The sequence below is a fragment of the Raphanus sativus genome, chromosome 3 (genome assembly GCF_000801105.2).
Source record: "Raphanus sativus cultivar WK10039 chromosome 3, ASM80110v3, whole genome shotgun sequence".
Lineage (NCBI taxonomy): Eukaryota > Viridiplantae > Streptophyta > Magnoliopsida > Brassicales > Brassicaceae > Raphanus > Raphanus sativus.
The window spans coordinates 24,521,337-24,539,068 of NC_079513.1; the positions used below are offsets into that span (position 1 = coordinate 24,521,337).

Here is a 17,732-nt window from a genome sequence, read left to right on the forward strand (position 1 = left end):
CTCGACTTTGACCCAAGCTTTGGTCTGAGTTTGAAACTTCTGCCTTGAAAGAGACTTTAATAAAACACTATGAAAGATGTTTCTTAGGCAGCCTCCGTCGCGCTCTTTAAGCATGTGGGACTTTACTATGTTACAAGAAGATACCAAAGACTGTTATAATAATAAAGTCATAGAAAGATATGGGAGTCTAAAAAGGGACAAACCTTGCTATATATATATATCTCATAAGCGAGAGGCTAATGGAGACAAATTAATAATGGCTCCTTCACTCATTCTTGTTCCTCTCATTCTCATACCGATCTTTCTCGGTTCGGTTTCCGCCATTTCACCACCCAAAACCGATACACTGAAACCGGGACAGCAGCTCAGAGACTGGGAGCAGCTGATCTCTGCCCGCAAAGTCTTCACTCTCGGGTTCTTTACACCTACAGAATCATCCACCTTCTCACTTGGTTCAGCTGGTCTTAGGTATATTGGTATCTGGTCTGAACATGGTCTAAGTAATCCAGTTTGGGTAGGTAACCCAACCGAGTCAGTGTATGATTCATCCGGTTCTCTATCCATCGATACCAATGGTGTTCTCAAGATCACAAGCGCAAATGCTTCTCCAATCACGGTGGTGAGACCACATCTTTCCTCAGCCGGTAACGTCTCCGCCACGTTACTCGATTCTGGAAACTTTGTGATCCGAGAGACAGGACCAGGAGGAGGCCCGGGTCGGGTTCTATGGCAGAGCTTTGACCATCCCGGAAGCATACTACTACCCGGGATGAAGATTGGGTTTAACCTAAAAACCAAGAAAGAAATCTCGGTTACTTCCTGGACAAGTAACAAAGTCCCAGCCCCAGGAGCATTCAGACTAGGACTAGACCCGTCAGGAGCTGACCAGCTACTCGTCTGGCGCCACGGTGAGATCTACTGGTCAAGCGGAAAATTGTCAAACAACGGAAGCTCTCAACTAAACCTAGAGCTATCCAGTAGCTACATTGATTATGAATTCACCTTCCATTCAGACAAGCACATGAAGTACTTCAGTTACTCAGTCAAGAAAACTAACGGTTCGGTCTTTTCCAGCTGGCTCTTGGATACTCTAGGCCAAATTACTGTCACCAACAGTCTCGAGAGCAAGACAAGCATCCGGGGGTCTTCTGAAAGCAGTGGACCATGCAAGACGGATTCGAAGAACAGTTCAGCTATCTGCATCGCAGAGAAGCCAACGGCGTGTAGGAAAGGGTCAGAGTATTTCGAACCGCGAAGGGGATTCATGATGGACAATGCTTATTATGGTGTTGGTTTGAGCTCTGGCATAAGTGACTGTCACGGAAGCTGCTGGAGAAACTGTTCTTGCGTAGCTTTTGAGAGATCTTCTGGAGGACGATGCCAATATTGGGGTAAAGGGTCAACGTTTGTCCCTTATGATACCTTCAATGTTAATCTGGAGCTAATAGTGTATGTTCTAGATTCTGCAAAGTGATGTGTGGTTGGTTGTTAAGATCAATTATGTAACCACAGTAATATCAATAAATGGCTTTAACTTATCAAGAAACTATGGTATTAGTGATCTGTACAAATGTGAGCAAAGAGAGGAGACAGTGGGACATAATGATAAAGAAAGAACAAAGCTACAAAACTATATAACAATCTTAAGACAACTACAAAAACTCAAATCATATACTCTGTTGTGTCTGAAAGTTACAATGGTGCCTGCTTTTTTTTTTTTGTGTGGTGTCAGCAGAGGAAACATATGGACTTTGATCTCGATGTTTCACGACGGTCTTCTAAACCTTTCAAGAACCATCTGATGGCGAGGTGCTCTGAAGCATAAGTCATGAAGGCAGCCAAAACTATGGCTACACCCACCATTAGACCCAACCTGCTCAAATATGTAAACAAAGGGATCAAACAAGTGTGTGAACAGTTGCAAGAACCACTCCCAGCAAGTTTATTATGAACATTTTTACCTCAGGAATAAAGCGGTGATCCCTAATATATAAGGCAAAGAAACTGCAGCAATAGCCAGAAACACCATCACTAATCCATAATACAATGTAGTAACGTCACAAGGCACACCTCCTCGCTGATGACCTGTTGAGACCAATAACAAAAGCGGTGGAAATCAATCAACATTGTAGAGAATGGTACGAATGTCTAGGCTTATCATTTTCTTCTCATTGCCATACCTTTTCCAGAATCATCCAAGGACGATGATTCTGTTTGAATTGCTATTTTCTTTCCATGTTGATGCACCAGAAGCAAGAAGCAACCAAACAAAAGAAAGAAGATTGTGAAAGTCCATTCGTATACCAAGATCAAGCCAGTCCATGGCATGATCTGCCTCGGCACGATCAGAAAGGAAACTCCAACGGATATCAGAAGGGCGGTGAAACAAACTACAACTGATACCGCGCCTAAGTGTTGAGGAACCTTGGACTGGAGCTAATACACAGAAAGCAATACAATATGTTCAAATGAGAAACAAACTTTTCTATAAAAATATTTTAAGACAACGATTCGATGATGAAACTCACTTGATAGCTAGAATTCAAGGTCGAAAATGTAGAAACGCCGCTATAACCAAGTGTTCCATTAGATCTAATTTTGTAGTAAATATATCTAATCTGATTGCACAATGAACCCTCACGACCCTGAAAGAGAAAAAAGGGGAAAATGAATTTGTAATCCAAATGTACAGAGGTGAAGGCAACAACAACAAACAGTCTTAAACCTGAATAGATCGGTAAATGCAGAACAAAAGCGCACAAAGAGGCAACATGAAGAGGAGCTTGACAACGAGTTCATCTTTTTGGTTTTTGCCACCTCCAGTTCCAGGAAGAGTTTCCTCAAGAGTTACCCTAATGCTCTGAAAACATTTACGGCAACATCAGACTTAATGCAGATTAGTACAAAGAGACCTCAAAAATAAAAGGAAAAGAAAAAAAGACATACATGCCAGGCATCAACAGGCTTCACAAGCCACGCTGTCCACCAATCCCAAGGCTTGAGAGGGCCTAGTGTGTAGTGAATAACATGAAGTTTACTGTCATCAACCATCCACTACAGAAAAAAATAAATTAAAACAGATTAAAAACTAAGACATACTCCAAAAACCACACATCAATTCCATACTAAGCCATTACTGTATATAAATTAGATAAACCGAGAAAGAGGCAAAAGATACCTTATTAGCAAGCATATAAAGACCAACATCCGCATTATACAACGTCGAAAGCCTCTCCATATCAGGAACTGCTCTAGCTTTCAACGCTTCAGGGGTTAAACTAGGATCGAAAACACGAGCATTTGGGAAATCTGAATAGTAAGAATTCAAGAACCCCTGGTCTCCTCCGGTATACGAAGACAAAGTCTTCACTTTACGCATCATGTCATCGAAAAGAGCTTGGGACGGTTCAACAACCATGACGCCAGAGTTCAACCTCTCGGAGTGCTTCAAGTTCGCGCAAAACTTGGAGCACTTGAACAGATCATCGATGTTCTTTACCACAATAGTATCCGCATCAAGGTACACAACTACACAAAAGCAAAAAGATTTAAAGTTCTCAAACAAGAATCCAAATAAAGAAAGACAAAAAGACTTTACCTTTCTTGTAATCAGTCATGTTGAAGATCTTGAGCTTTGTGTAAACACCCCAGAACCTTGTCGGATGAACTTGGTTCGGGTTCGCTAGTAAACTGATCTTCTCTACTTTCCATCCATCAGCCTGTCCGAAAATTCAACAAAGTAAACATCTTTTAAATGAAAAAGACAGAATTTTTAAGCTCAAAACCTTGAGAAGCTTCTTAGAGTAATCTGAGACGCCATCAGAGACCAGAGCGACCATGTCTTTGTCGGATCCAGTGTCTCGAATCGATTTGCCTAATACCCTAACTCCTAATAAGAACTCATCGCCGTATAAGAGTGTCACGTAAGCTTCCTCCTTGCTCGATTCAGATCCAAACGAACCCTTGGAAAGGAGCAAGATTGAGAACAGGAGAACACAGAGACTCGCCTTTTGTTCTCTCGCCATAACGATGATCACTCGGGATCTAACTTTGGATGAACCAAGATCGTAATTTAAGGAAAGTTTACGTTTGAAAAGACAGAATTTTGAAACTTCTTCGCTGTTATGTCTGTTCCTTCTTTGCTGTTCTGTCTGTGTCTCCTTTCACCGCCGTCGTTTTAGAAACCGGTAAAGTTTTTATACCCTACGACGAAGTCTACCATAAGTTCTTCTAGATATCCAAAATATATAAACCAAAGGTTTCTAGAAAATCAACAGCACAGATTCATCCTCTATGGAGGCTTATTATTGAAAAAAAACATGACAACTTTGATCACTTGGGCCGATTTATGATTGGTCCCCTTTCCATCCTTCAGCCTTTTTATTCTGGGTTACTACTTTATATCCAACAACCATCCTAATTTAGTTACAAATATTAAAGCCTAACCTTTTTGGGATTGGACTGGAGTAGGAGATTGAATTTGAGTGAAAATAGAAATGGTCAAAATTTATAGAACCGTTTTTGTACATTGGTACAATTAAAATGGAATTGATTACTGTCATTGGTAAATAAATATAAATGACACTAATTTCATAATTACTTGCGTAAACATAGTTTGGAGGGAAAACAAAAACATCAGCCGTTTTTTTCTACATTGGTAGAAAAGTAGTATATAAAATGGGCATTAAATTCAATTTTTTTTAGTTTTTTTTTCTACATTGGTAGAAAACTAGAAACGTATATAAATGGCATTAAATTCAATTTTTTTTTTTTTGAACTTAATTAAATTCAAATTTATTTAGATATAAATGACATTAACTTCAAAATTTATTTAGAAACAGACAGACCCAAAAAGAGAACCTCGTTCAACAATTTAAGACAAAAAGAGATGTTTTTTTGTCAACAGAGTAAAGAGAATTAGATTTTAGTTTGACATTCCATATCAGTTTTACAGTCTGTAGCAAAATAACCTTTTTTTCCTTACTTTTCTTTTGAGCAAGTCTTTGTCCGTCACAAATCCTAAAAAGTCTTCACCTTTTGGTTTCGTTTTCGTCGGTCGTCACTTTTGTTGGGCAAGCTAATAAAAGAGAAAAAGAAAAAGATAAAATCATCTTTATTACTAACGGCTTATCTAACAAGGTAAAGCTTCAATCTTTCCCACTGACATTTCTGGTCTTCTTTTATTTTTCATCTTGGGTCTTGTCTGTAGGTTAAGAGAGATCCCTCCCTTCCTACAAAGATCCAAAAGCAGAGAACTTTCTAGTCAATGCTGCTTAAGATCTGACTTTTCCTCCCTTCCATGTCGCTCTGAAGTCCCCCCAAAATTTAGCCCATCAGGTTTGATTCTCTCTCTCATTTCAGAACCCTAGTTTTGTATGCGAGTTCTTTGGTCTTCTTTGATTTGCTCAGCCGTGTTTACCAGACAATGCGATGGAGACTTTCTGATAAGTTTCTATTGTCGGTAGCGATTCTTTTCCCCTCTAGATTAGCTTGCTGAGGATTTTAATCTTTGTTCACATGTAGTTTTCTTTACAGCTAAATGTTTAGCTGGTGTTTGGTCTGAAAACTAAAAACTCTGGCAGCTGGCAATCTTATTTGGGACTTTAAGACACAATGCTTGTTTGTATGAATCTGATTTTTTTTTTCTCCTTTAGTCTCTGTTCAAGTTCTTGTCTTTTTGCTTGTCCCTACCCAATTTGAACTCTGTAATCTGATATGGTTCCATCTTTTAGTATAAGCTTTTGAGTTTCTCTCGGCTTTTGGTTACTTTGATTGCCTCTTTTTTTGTTTAAGTTATGTTTACAAGAGATTGTTGAGTGTTCTTGAGCTCTAAACTCTTCTGTTCTCCTCGTATTCAGGTGGATAAAGCAGAGGTAGGAAGATGGGAACTGGTCTAAACAACGCATTATCACGGAAGTACAATGGTTTAGAGCTCTGGGAGATCATAGTGATTGTCCTCTCAGCTATTTTCCTTGTAGTTTTAGCTGTATCTATATGGCTTACTTTCAGAAGAAAAAAGTCTAGACCATCTTCTAGCCAAATCCCTCTTACCTTCCACATACCTCCTAGTGTCCCTGAAGAGATCAAAGAGATTAGAGTCGACGAGGTTTCCTCAACCAACGGCGACGGCAATGGATTTCCCTCTATTAGCGAGAAGTTTGGAGATAAAGAACCTGAGAAAGGGGTAGCAGCAGTAGTAGCAGCAGGGTCGGAGAACGGTGATAGTAGCAGCAGATCAGGCTCGTTTAATCACTTGGAGAAGAAAGATGGTTCGAGCGTGTCTTCTGCTAATCATCTTACAGCTCCTTCTCCTTTGTCTGGTCTTCCTGAGTTTTCTCACCTCGGATGGGGTCATTGGTTCACTCTCAGAGATCTTCAGATGGCTACAAACAGTTTCTCGAGGGATAATATCATCGGTGATGGTGGCTATGGAGTTGTTTACCGTGGTAACCTTGTGAATGGTACCCATGTAGCGGTTAAAAAGCTGCTCAACAATCTGTAAGTTTCTTTTTTTTTTCAAGAAATGGTGAATCAAGAAATATCAATCCTGAATCCTTTTTTTTGTTTTTGTGTTTGTTAGAGGGCAAGCTGATAAAGACTTCAGAGTAGAGGTTGAAGCTATAGGTCACGTTAGGCACAAGAACTTGGTCCGTCTTCTTGGATATTGCATGGAAGGAACACAGAGGTATGTGTTATGTGTATGTTCTGTTGTAAATGATTCCTTTTTGAATTTCATTGAACATTGGTGATTAGGATGCTGGTGTATGAGTATGTTAACAATGGGAACTTGGAGCAATGGCTACGTGGAGACAACCAAAACCATGAGTATCTAACGTGGGACGCACGGATGAAGATTCTTATAGGGACAGCCAAAGCGTAAGTTCTTGTGGCATTTTTATTTGTTTTATTGTTTTATCTGAGGCTATGAGGGTGGTGTGATGTAGGCTTGCTTACCTTCACGAGGCGATTGAGCCAAAAGTGGTGCATAGAGACATAAAGTCTAGTAACATTCTGATTGATGACAAATTCAATTCTAAGATCTCTGACTTTGGACTTGCGAAGTTGCTTGGTGCTGATAAAAGCTTTATAACTACTAGAGTAATGGGCACCTTTGGGTAAGATGTGACCTCTCTCTCTCTCTGTACACTTTTTTTGTGTAATTGTTGTTCTTGTGACATAACTTGTTCTCTTTCTTTCAGCTATGTAGCTCCAGAGTACGCGAATTCTGGTCTTCTGAATGAGAAAAGTGATGTCTACAGCTTTGGTGTTGTTGTCTTGGAAGCTATCACTGGTAGATATCCAGTAGACTATGCTCGCCCACCACCTGAGGTAAAATAGTCCCTTAAAGAAACCTTCAAGCACACGTAAGCTCTGCTCCCTCACAAGAGTTCTCTAACTTTTTTTTTGTATAGGTACATTTGGTGGAATGGCTGAAGATGATGGTTCAACAGAGAAGATCAGAAGAAGTGGTTGACCCAAACCTCAACACAAAACCATCAACGAGTGCATTGAAAAGAACTCTCTTGACAGCTTTGAGATGTGTTGATCCAATGTCCGAGAAACGACCGAGGATGAGCCAAGTTGCACGTATGCTTGAATCCGAGGAGTACCCAATCCCTAGAGAGGTATGAACAGAGAAAAAGATTACAGCTTTGAACAAAAACTGCTTCTTATTGAGTTTGGTTGCTGAAAGCTCTACGAATTTTGAGAATTTCAGGATAGGAGAAAACGAAGGAGTCAGAACGGGACAACAAGAGATTCAGATCCTCCTAGGAACAGCACAGACACTGACAAGAGTGAGTACCATGACATAAAGCCTGAAGCTGGATAGCATTGGAGATAAATAATCATGAAGTTCCGAGCTTTATGTGAAGCAAGTCGTTGTTCTTGTTATGTCATATTTGGTAATAAGGAGAGAGAAGAGCGAGCGTGTTGATTGTTTGTGTTTAAGATGGGTTTAGTTTGTTTCCACTACACATCATTTGCTTGTATAGGTGTTTGTTTGTTTGTTGTGTTATTATTTGCTTCTCTACGTGTTGCAGTGTAGGTTGTTTTTGGACCAAAAAAAACTCAAGGTTTTGTAGGAGATGTTATGTCATTGAGATAAACAACGTGTAGTTTGGTTTGTAGGAGATGTTATGCCATTTAACTAGCCTAAAAGAATTTGAAGTTGGATACAGTCACGGTTCATAGCTCAGCATTAGCAGAGAGCTGAGATGATAAGCGAAATTTGTTGAGGTGTTGGTAAGGTTTTCTTGTTAGAGACTAGCATTCTTGTCCTGCTAGGAAGTTTAGCTTTGCCAGTTTAGTAACAGGGCTTATCGGTTAGTTGAGAGCTTAAGGTTTAAAGATCAGCTAAAGGAATGTATTGACTGACTCTTAACTGGGCTAGGATCTTGGGTCAGGATTAGGAGAGTTTAGGGGGCTCTAGAATTCAATCCAGGGTTATTATCTTTGGTGATTTCCTTTAGTTTGTTCTATGTTCATCTTCTTTATTGATTCAAAGCGTGAATACAAGGAGAATCACATCTGGTTTCTCATCATGTATCCTATATTTTCTAGAATTTTGGACCTTGGTTGGCATTAAGAGCTAAGGACAAGTTCTTCCGAGATTTTAGTCTCAGTTAAGAAAACTAGTAACCGAGCCAAACTCTCACCTTTAAAGTAGCTTTTAAAGAGTTTAAAAATCATACTTAGCGTTCTTTAGATGAAAACTGTGGACTAAATTTTGCTCACTTCAGACTTTAGAATACTCGTCTGTGAATACAACATCACACACTACTAAGGTGTCCGATCGAGCCAATCGGTATGAAAAAAAAAATATATATATATATATATATATGCATCGGTTATATTTTTTTTTTTTGAACCGAACATCGGTTATATTAGTATGGCAGAATGAGTCTTTCCTATAATCCCTCCTAAGTATCGAATGTGAAGGCATTATGTTAATCTACTGGTCTCAGGTGGGGCTTCGATATCATAAGGAAGAAGATTAATCCAACATGTTGCCTAATTTGAAGACATCTCGAGGCAATGCCGCACGTGGATCGGAGCGGTCAAATAGGATCCAGATGTAAGAAGAAGAAAAAAATTAAAAGTTTTTCAAAATATATACATGAATTATGGTATAAAACTTCAAAATTTAGATATAATACTAACTAACTTACATTTTATAATTTTAAAAGAAATGTTAACAAGTATAAACGGAATTACTATATTTTAAAACAATTTTATTACATTTCGAAATATATTGTTAATATTTTTTGAACAGGGTGTTAAATTATTTGAGAGGACTCTCGAAGTATCTGATTCTCTCTACTATCTTTCATTCTATCTGGCCAGGGAGTAAATTTTAGAGAATATGTTCTACTGACCAGTTCTTATGCCATGTTCGTCATGTTTAGGTATCTTCTTATGACGATAAATAGAGAACACCATGCTTAACAAAAATAAAAAGAAGAGAAAAGAAAAAAAACATAAGGTTATCTCCCTTACACCCTTTTTATCTCATCTTTCTACTTGCTTTTTCGTTTTTTTCTCCTACATGGTTTTATATAGTCTTTTTATGTTACTTTCTGGATTCCGTTGCTTAATATCTGCGTGTGGAAAACACTTTTGAAAGCGACATAACACAGTCGATGAAGAGGGCAAGTTGAAAAGACCCAACAAGAAGTTGAAGCTTTAGTCTCTTTAATAAAGATGGTTTATATGGGTCTTTCTCTGAACAAATCACCTCTATATAGTATTATTCAATGGATCGGTTAGCCGGATTGTTTTATCTAAAGATTAGGGTCATGAGCATTCTTCTTTTATCCGGCTTTAATTGGATTAAATCTGAGACTGGAGTTGTTTGTTGTTTTAGAACATATAGCTCTATTGATTGTGCTTTTAGTTCATGATTATGAGACCAGTTTCATTTAGTAATGATCTGCATCACTTAATTGCCGGACAGTTTACATAACAACGCACTCATGAAGTCATGAGTATAGCCGTATGTACCACTTCCAGGGAACCAGAGGAGACACAATAATATAGAAAAGGTTTAAAGTTAATAATTTCTATGATTTTCTTAGATTTGATCATATGTATTGTCTACATGTGATAGATGCGGATACCAATGTTATGGTCCAAAAGATCTTTGGGAGACTAACTCAATCTTCAAAAGCTGCTCACATGTGGCCGATACCTCTCCAAGTCAAACCTTCGAATTCTAATTTTAATTAATCAGAGGTTTTATAATTGTCAAGCTCCTCATGAAATCATGTTGTTTATAAGTTACAATGGCTCCATTTGATTGATTGATTTTCACTTTCTGGGAGTGAGCGGCTCGAATCAGTGTCACCTTTTTAAGTGATCCGAACATAATCCATGCAATGCAACCTCACAAATCCTCTCACGCGCTTCAATTATTCCAAGACGACCAAAACGAAAACGACAATAGAATTAGGTGATAATATTCGATATGCTGAAAGAGTCATCCAGCTTGTGCAGCTTGTCGCCTAATGTAGTTTTGTAGTCTGGGAGACATATCATTCATGTACAGTTTACAACTTTACATGCATCAATTCTTAAATAAATGTATTTTATATCGTTCGCCGAACTATTTTTAAAAGGTATATGCCAAAATTTTATATTTGTATATCAGTTTCTACAGCCATCATCTAAAATTCATTATTTGTGACTTATCCACATACAAAAATGCAAAATCCAAACTCACGCTATTCCAACGACAGGTGAAGAAAAAACAATAAACTTGGATGCGTTTTGACAAAACTAACTTATACTCCAAAGCATTGAATCGATCCATAGAAATATTAGAAGTGGTAATACTACATGCTTTGCTTTGTAGTGTGAAGTGGCTTGTATTCGTTTGATGCTGGGTGCGATTCACACTCTTTGCGTGAGCGTGCATGGAAATTACTTTCATAAAGAAATCTCCTAAATCATTTATAAAATAGTTTATAAAAGTTTATTAACCCAACTCCACCCTCTAAACAATAAATAGTAAACAATATCCATTAGACCCTAAATTAAAATGTTTAAGTATTTTTGATTGATTGTATTTTAAAAAGTGCTAGTAAATTTATTATTCTAAGCAATTTCTTATAAAAACAAGTTATTTTGGCGTTAAAGCCTATATGTTTTATATAGTTATCATGATCTGTATTTTAGGTTTCCCTCGAGACAATTAGATCTAAACTCATAGATTACATATGCAATTGTTATAAAACATTCTCTGATTTTTACTAAGAGACTCAAGAAAGACAACTAGCAAAAGAAAATTGCTATGATAATATATGAGCAAACCTAAGAATATAAGATTAGCATAATGTATTCTTAGATAATATATCAAACATATCCGATAAAATTTAAAATGATTAGCAGATGAAATGGTTGGTTGAGGAAAAAAAATGTTAACATCAGTTAATAAATAACACGAGTTAATGTTTTTTTTTCCTTTTCTCACGCATGAGTTGATTTTTTTTTGAACTTCTGAATCGATTATTATCGATTAATTATACTATTACAATGATGAGAATATTACAAAGACAAGTTTACAGCCGACAATTCTACCACCATGTGAGAATACCCGCCTGACTGCACCACTCTGAGCCGTCCTATGAAATCCATGTTCGATCGTGACAGCACCACTCTGAGCCGTCCTATGAGATCCATGTTCGATGGTATGCCATGCACCAAGCTGAAGATCTCCGGTAACCTGTTTCTCTATAATCTCTATAATTTAGTATTTTCTGGGGTTTGAACCCCAGGATGTAAAACAATTGAACTCTTAATCAAACCACTGGACAAAGGGTATTTCACAACACGAGTTGATTTTGACATAGAATTTGTCCTGTTGCTTTATTTGCAACTTGTACCGAGAGAGTTTATTTTCTTTGAATTTCTTTTATTAGCCATTACAATTTCTAAACAATAATTTCCATTTTTAGAGAATTATATAACAATAAATATTGAAATGTGGGAAAATCAGTAATATATTCTATAATAATTTTTTAATGTTGAAAGAGTTATATAATAAACTTTATTTTGCAGTAATGTAGTGCATTGAAAAGAAGAAAAATCAAAGTTGATGGAAAAAAAGTAATAAATAAAGAGATAGAGAAGCGATTGATCGTATGTTTGGCGCGTATACTAACCACCACCGGCAAAACACCCACAAAAGAAGCGACCCACGCTTAAAGAACCGATCAAACCGTATCTTCTCTCTCTCTCCCGTCCCTTCAGCTCAACATTACAAACAAAAAAAAAGTGTTCAGTTTCAAGCAAAGAGATCAAGCGACTGTGAGTGTTGTGAAGACAGAACCAAACCACGATCTGTACCTTTTTCCCAGAAAACAAAAATTTCCTTCAGACACTCCCATTTTGATCGGGGATCAACATTGCTTGGTTGGTTCTGTTAGGGGGGTGATTAACAATGGAACAGCACGGTGGAGGAGGCACAGGAGACGAAGGATCATTGTCGGATCCAGTAACCGATACTGGTTTGGAAGGTAACGTTAATGATGGGTTTCATGCATCTGATCAGATTAGTATTTTTTTCAAAATAATGCGGGTGTTTGTTTTGTAGCTTCAATGTCGCGGTTAGGGTTGGGAGGGGGAGGAAGTGAATCGTACCCGAAGAGACCCGATGAGCCAGATTGTGTCTATTACTTACGAACCGGTGTTTGCGGGTACGGGTCCAAATGTCAGTTCAATCACCCACCAAACCGTCCTCCGGTAAATAAATATCACTGGAACAGAATCTATGATTTCAATTTTCTTTTGATGCTCTTTGATTTGGATGCCATTCTTGTAGGTATCGGGAGATCTCAGAACAGAAGCTGGAGAGGTCCCAGAGAGGATGGGACAACCCGTCTGTCAGGTTTCCTATTCGATCTATATCGTTTCCATGCAAAATACACACTTATTATGCTTCTCAATAAAAAAAAACATTCTCTAGTTGTAGCTAATTCTCACTTTCTATGCTTTATTTGCGCAGCATTTTATGCGAACAGGAGATTGTAAGTTTGGTGCTTCTTGCAAGTATCACCATCCTAGACAAGGATCAGGAGGAGGAGATTCTGTTACTAGTCCTATCTCATTTAATCACATGGGATTCCCATTACGTCCGGTTTGTTCGTCTCTCTCTCTCTCTCTCTCTTTGTGGTCTATAATGTATGATCATTGTGGTGTACTGTCACGTATGAATGATCTCTCAGACTCTCGATGTTTAATTGAACTCCGCAGGGGGAAAAAGAATGTCCCTATTACATGAGAACCGGTCAGTGTAAATTCGGTTCCACCTGTAAATTTCACCATCCTGTTCCTCCTGGTGATCATCAAGCTCCATCGCATCACCCATTACCAACATCTCCACCAGCTATTTATCCATCGCAACAATTCGGAGTAGTTGTGCCAAGACCTTACCCTACTTACAGCCAAATGGTTCTTTCTCCCGGTATGGTTGGCTGGAATCCTTACCAGGTAAATGCCCTCCAAAGCTTCCTTCCTACTTTTTTTCTTCTTCTTTCTCTTTATAGCCTTAACAAAAAGCCTCATTGCCATTTTACTTAAAAGGCTTCTGTAAGTGCAATACCTTCTCCTGGTACACCAAGCTCTGTTTATGGAACTAAACCGTTATCTCCTTCAGCGCCTGCTTATCAATCTGGTAGTGCATCTTCAAATAAGGAACAGTCTTTTCCTCAGCGACCTGGACAACCTGAGTGTACCTACTTTTTGAGAACCGGAGATTGTAAGTACGGAACCTCTTGCAGATACCATCATCCTCTGGAAGCAGCATCTCCCAAAGGAATAAGTCTTAGCCATATTGGCCTCCCACTTCGTCCTGTAAGTCTCATTTCCCCCAAATCATCTGTGCATATATTATTATAGCTTTACGCCTTTTGAGTTATTGTCATGACTCAACGCTAAGTTGTTTGGTAAATATGAATCAATGCTAAGTTCTGCATAGAAAACTCTGTTTCTTGATTTAATTACCGGAAACAACTAAGTGGTACGTCGACTCTCATAATCTCTGACAGTTTTTTTTTGGATATTTATTCTACTTTCTGTAATAGAAAATAATGAATGTCATAACAAAATAAGCTATAATAGTAAAAATATCATATGCAGGGCACGGCACAATGCAGCCACTTTGCGCAACATGGGATTTGCAAGCTTGGGCCTGCATGCAAATTTGACCACTCCTCATCGCTCAGCACATTAGCTCCATCATTATCATCCTCAAGTGACCAAGGCACTGAGGTTCACTCTTCTAGCTCCATTAAACCCAAAACCACAGCAAGTGGTGAATCAGAAACTGTTGCTGCTGGAGTATCTTCGTCTTCTTCTATGACCGGTGATGTGAGCAACTCCAAGCCTGCTGAGAGCAAAAATGGTGACTCAGCTAAGCATTCAGGTTAAGACTTCAGGTTAAAAGAGACAAAACTCAAAGCAGAGAAGGGAACCTCACTCTCCTCTTCTTAGAATATGTCTCTATATCTCTCTTTTTCATCAAACTTTCATGAATTCATGAACATTTAGAGAAAATTTTTTTTTTGGGTGGAGAGACAACAACAAGAAACAAAAGCAGAGAGAGACATATAAAAGCAGGTCGGTTTTTTTGTGTGTTATGTCTCTCCTCTTATGTCTCTTAGCAAGTTCATACGATTTTTTCTCTTTTACTTTCCGAAACGATTGTTGTTAATAAATGGAATTACTTACGAATATCCCTTGTTCGTTTACGAAATATGGGAATTAAGAGTAAATTTTTTTATTTTTGATTGCGTTTGTTTTCATATTTACATTTTAGATTATTGTGTAAATCCCATTTTATTTAGGTTTCAAAAAAAAATCCCATTTTACTTTCAATAAAATAGTTTAACGTTTTCATCAAACCTTTTAATTAATAATTCTAAACATTCATTTCATGCACAACAGGAATTACTTGAATGTGAAATTTTTGTTTAACTTTGCATTTGCAATTTGTACAGAATTTTTGACAGAATATTTTTTTTAGTAAGACTATTTTTTTTTTCATTTCTAATGGTAAGCAAAATCAATATGTTGAATAGTCAATGCAAACGCAATAGTAGCCGTTGAAACAATCTGATCCGTTGTTTCTGGAACAGCAACAAGAAGAGGAAGAGCATGAAAAAGTAGAACAGAGCAGATCTCGGGATCACTGTTAATGTGGAAGTAGAAGTCAGTAATTCTCGTACTTCGTTCTTTGTGCTGGTGATATAAACATGTGCATGTGTAGTTTGTTGGTTGCGTCTAGTTTTACTCAATCAACAGAGAACATCATAATCATGAGTTTTGTCACTGAAACATCACAACATAAGCTTTCAAGTTTCAACAACCCAAAACTACTACTAATCATTAAATGCCTTTTTCTGAGTTACAAACGATGTACCATAATTAAGGCTGTACAAAGATATAAACTCGCTTTTATTTAACAAAATAAAGTGAAGCTGATCAGCATTTGAAAGGGGACTGATTGAGTTATACTCCCTTCGTTTCATAATACTTGATGTTTTACCCAAGTGCACAAAGATTAAGAAAATTATATATATTTAATAAAAAATATTTTAAAAATATAATTTTAAGATCAATTAACCAATAATAAAAAAAACTGTAAAATGAAATCTAATTGGTTGAACAGTTTCCAATAAAGTTAAAGTAACTTTAAAGGGGTTATTGCAAAAGTGACTCAAAACTTGAATTCAAACAGAAAACTAACCTTTTCTTTTGACTCATTTTTTTTTGAGTTTTTAACCCCACATCTGCATTTTATCTACGAAAATGCCATTAACCCTTTTTTTTTTTTTTCGAAAATGGCTTCTTTACTGTCTCAACCTCATTTTCTTCAAGTATTTACAATATTGCCACTGCCATGAATAGTGGGAACAACCTTGTACGAACTGTTTGGAGCTTTTAATGCCCTTTAATGCACGTAAATCTCTTTACACTCTCTCTGTTTCAATTGTTATGAACTAAAAACAACATTTCTTTCACTTTCTCTCCATATTCATCCAAAAAACTGAAGCTTTTGATTCAAAATTGTTTGGAGCCATATTTCTTTCGTTTTGACTTACGGTTGCTTTCGTTTGAGGTTCTGGGTGGTTGGAGAAGACCCTGTGTGCAAACAAAGTCATCTCACCTAGTTAAAGGTACGAATTTGAATTTTTTTCAAAATCTGTTCGCGTAGAAGACTTACAAGTAAGTCATCTGTATGTAGAAGACTTACTGATGAGTCTTCTGGTCAAACGGACGACTTAAACTAAGTCGTCCAGCTTTGTTTGGTGAAAAAAAACAGTCCAGACGACTTATATATAAGTCGTCTACGAGAAACAGGCTAGTTTTGCATTTGACCGAATCGTGTCAGATCTTTGACTATTTCTGGACGACTTATAATTCAGTCGTCTCTCGGAAAGTTAAAATTTCAATATTTTATTAAACTAGACGACTTACGTGTAAGTCGTCTTAGGTTAGTTTTGTAGTTGAAAAATAAAACTTCATAATTTAATTTTTACCAGACGACATAATATAAAGTCGTCCCGTCAGAAGACTTAATTTAAAGTCGTCCGGGGAAAGCAAAGTCGTCCAGAATTTTTCCCAATTAAGTCGTCCAAACCTTGCTTATCCCGGACGACCTTAAATTAAGTCGTCTAGCTGGACGACTTTTAGTTAAGTCGTCTGGAGAAAGTTAAATTTCAAGTTTTATTTTTCAATTACAAAACTAACCTGGGACGACTTACGTGTAAGTCGTCTAGTTTGAATAAAATATTGAAATTTTTACTTTCCAGAGACGACTGATTTATAAGTCGTCCAGAAATAGTCAAAGATCTGACACGATTCGGTCAAATGCAAAACTAGCCCGTTTTTCGTAGACGACTTATATATAAGTCGTCTGAATTTTTTTTTTTAACAAACAAAGCCGGACGACTTAGAATTAAGTCGTCCCTTTTAATTTTCAATTGCAAAAGTGACCTCTTTAGACGACTTACCTTTAAGTCTTCTGGACGACTTAAATCTAAGTCGTCTGCGATAATGTTTGTTGAACTTCTTCATTTTCTCTATGTTTACTAATGTGTTTTATTTTGAATATTTGCAGATGATTTTTAAGTTACATGCAGTGTATGGAGAATGGTTGTTGAGAGATTTCCGTTGGGATTTTGTGGTTGATGATCTCAAAGGAGCAAGATTGTTTTTATTGAATGAAGATTCAACACATGCTGAACTTGTTGCAATGGCTCAAGAAGATTATAACCTGGACATGAGATCAGTGACTGTGGAGATTAGCTACTCATTACCAGCAGAAATGATGATGACTCCAAGCAGTCCTCCCATTCATGTTACAAGTGATAGACAAGTTCGAAACTTGCTCGAGATACTCAAAACGCATAGAGTATGTCTTTGTGTATCAAGCCGCAGCAAGGTGGAAACGGTTTCAGAGAAAAGAGAAGAAGCTGGTGATAATGATGAAGCTGGTGAATGGGAAGAAGATGTTGGTGATAATGATGAAGCTGGTGAATGGGAAGAAGATGTTGGTGATAATGATGACTATTTTATTTTTAAGACTACCTTATTTGTAAGTCGTCCAGTGTATTTTATTTTTAGACTACCTTATTTTTTTTAGACGACCTTATTTGTAAGTCGTCCAGCTGGAAAACCTTCCAGACGACTTATTTGTAAGTCGTCCAGCTGGAAAACCTTCCAGACGACTT

At 37.4% G+C, this 17,732-nt stretch overlaps 4 protein-coding genes across 5 annotated transcripts; 3 read left to right on the forward strand and 1 right to left on the reverse strand.

The window, feature by feature from the left end:
• The first annotated feature begins 222 nt into the window (after positions 1-222).
• LOC108847878 (G-type lectin S-receptor-like serine/threonine-protein kinase CES101) lies at positions 223-1,581 on the forward strand. The gene has a single exon (XM_018621243.2). It carries the CDS (start codon positions 257-259, stop codon positions 1,472-1,474), a length of 1,218 nt encoding a protein of 405 aa, XP_018476745.2. The 5' UTR covers positions 223-256; the 3' UTR covers positions 1,475-1,581.
• LOC108847877 (inositol phosphorylceramide glucuronosyltransferase 1) lies at positions 1,518-4,158 on the reverse strand. Its single transcript, XM_018621242.2, has 9 exons — positions 3,786-4,158; positions 3,599-3,719; positions 3,179-3,528; positions 2,947-3,054; positions 2,726-2,860; positions 2,529-2,645; positions 2,181-2,436; positions 1,962-2,085; positions 1,518-1,873 (listed from the first exon to the last, which is right to left on the reverse strand). Exons 1-9 carry the CDS (start codon positions 4,023-4,025, stop codon positions 1,729-1,731), a joined length of 1,596 nt encoding a protein of 531 aa, XP_018476744.2. The 5' UTR covers positions 4,026-4,158; the 3' UTR covers positions 1,518-1,728.
• Positions 4,159-5,004: 846 nt separating this feature from the next.
• LOC130494801 (probable receptor-like protein kinase At5g18500) lies at positions 5,005-8,132 on the forward strand. Of its 2 annotated transcripts, XM_057005266.1 has the most exons (9): positions 5,005-5,139; positions 5,210-5,337; positions 5,859-6,498; positions 6,581-6,685; positions 6,754-6,876; positions 6,945-7,115; positions 7,200-7,329; positions 7,413-7,625; positions 7,718-8,132. In XM_057005266.1, exons 3-9 carry the CDS (start codon positions 5,882-5,884, stop codon positions 7,829-7,831), a joined length of 1,473 nt encoding a protein of 490 aa, XP_056861246.1. In that variant the 5' UTR covers positions 5,005-5,139; positions 5,210-5,337; positions 5,859-5,881; the 3' UTR covers positions 7,832-8,132. The 2 variants fall into 2 exon arrangements, with proteins under 2 accessions (XP_056861246.1, XP_056861245.1); XM_057005265.1 differs by lacking the exon at positions 5,005-5,139 and having other exon boundaries at positions 5,146-5,337.
• Positions 8,133-12,148: 4,016 nt separating this feature from the next.
• On the forward strand, positions 12,149-14,781 carry LOC108835072 (zinc finger CCCH domain-containing protein 58). Its single transcript, XM_057005267.1, has 7 exons — positions 12,149-12,515; positions 12,593-12,741; positions 12,821-12,886; positions 13,004-13,135; positions 13,252-13,488; positions 13,582-13,851; positions 14,137-14,781. Exons 1-7 carry the CDS (start codon positions 12,440-12,442, stop codon positions 14,425-14,427), a joined length of 1,221 nt encoding a protein of 406 aa, XP_056861247.1. The 5' UTR covers positions 12,149-12,439; the 3' UTR covers positions 14,428-14,781.
• Positions 14,782-17,732: the final 2,951 nt, after the last annotated feature.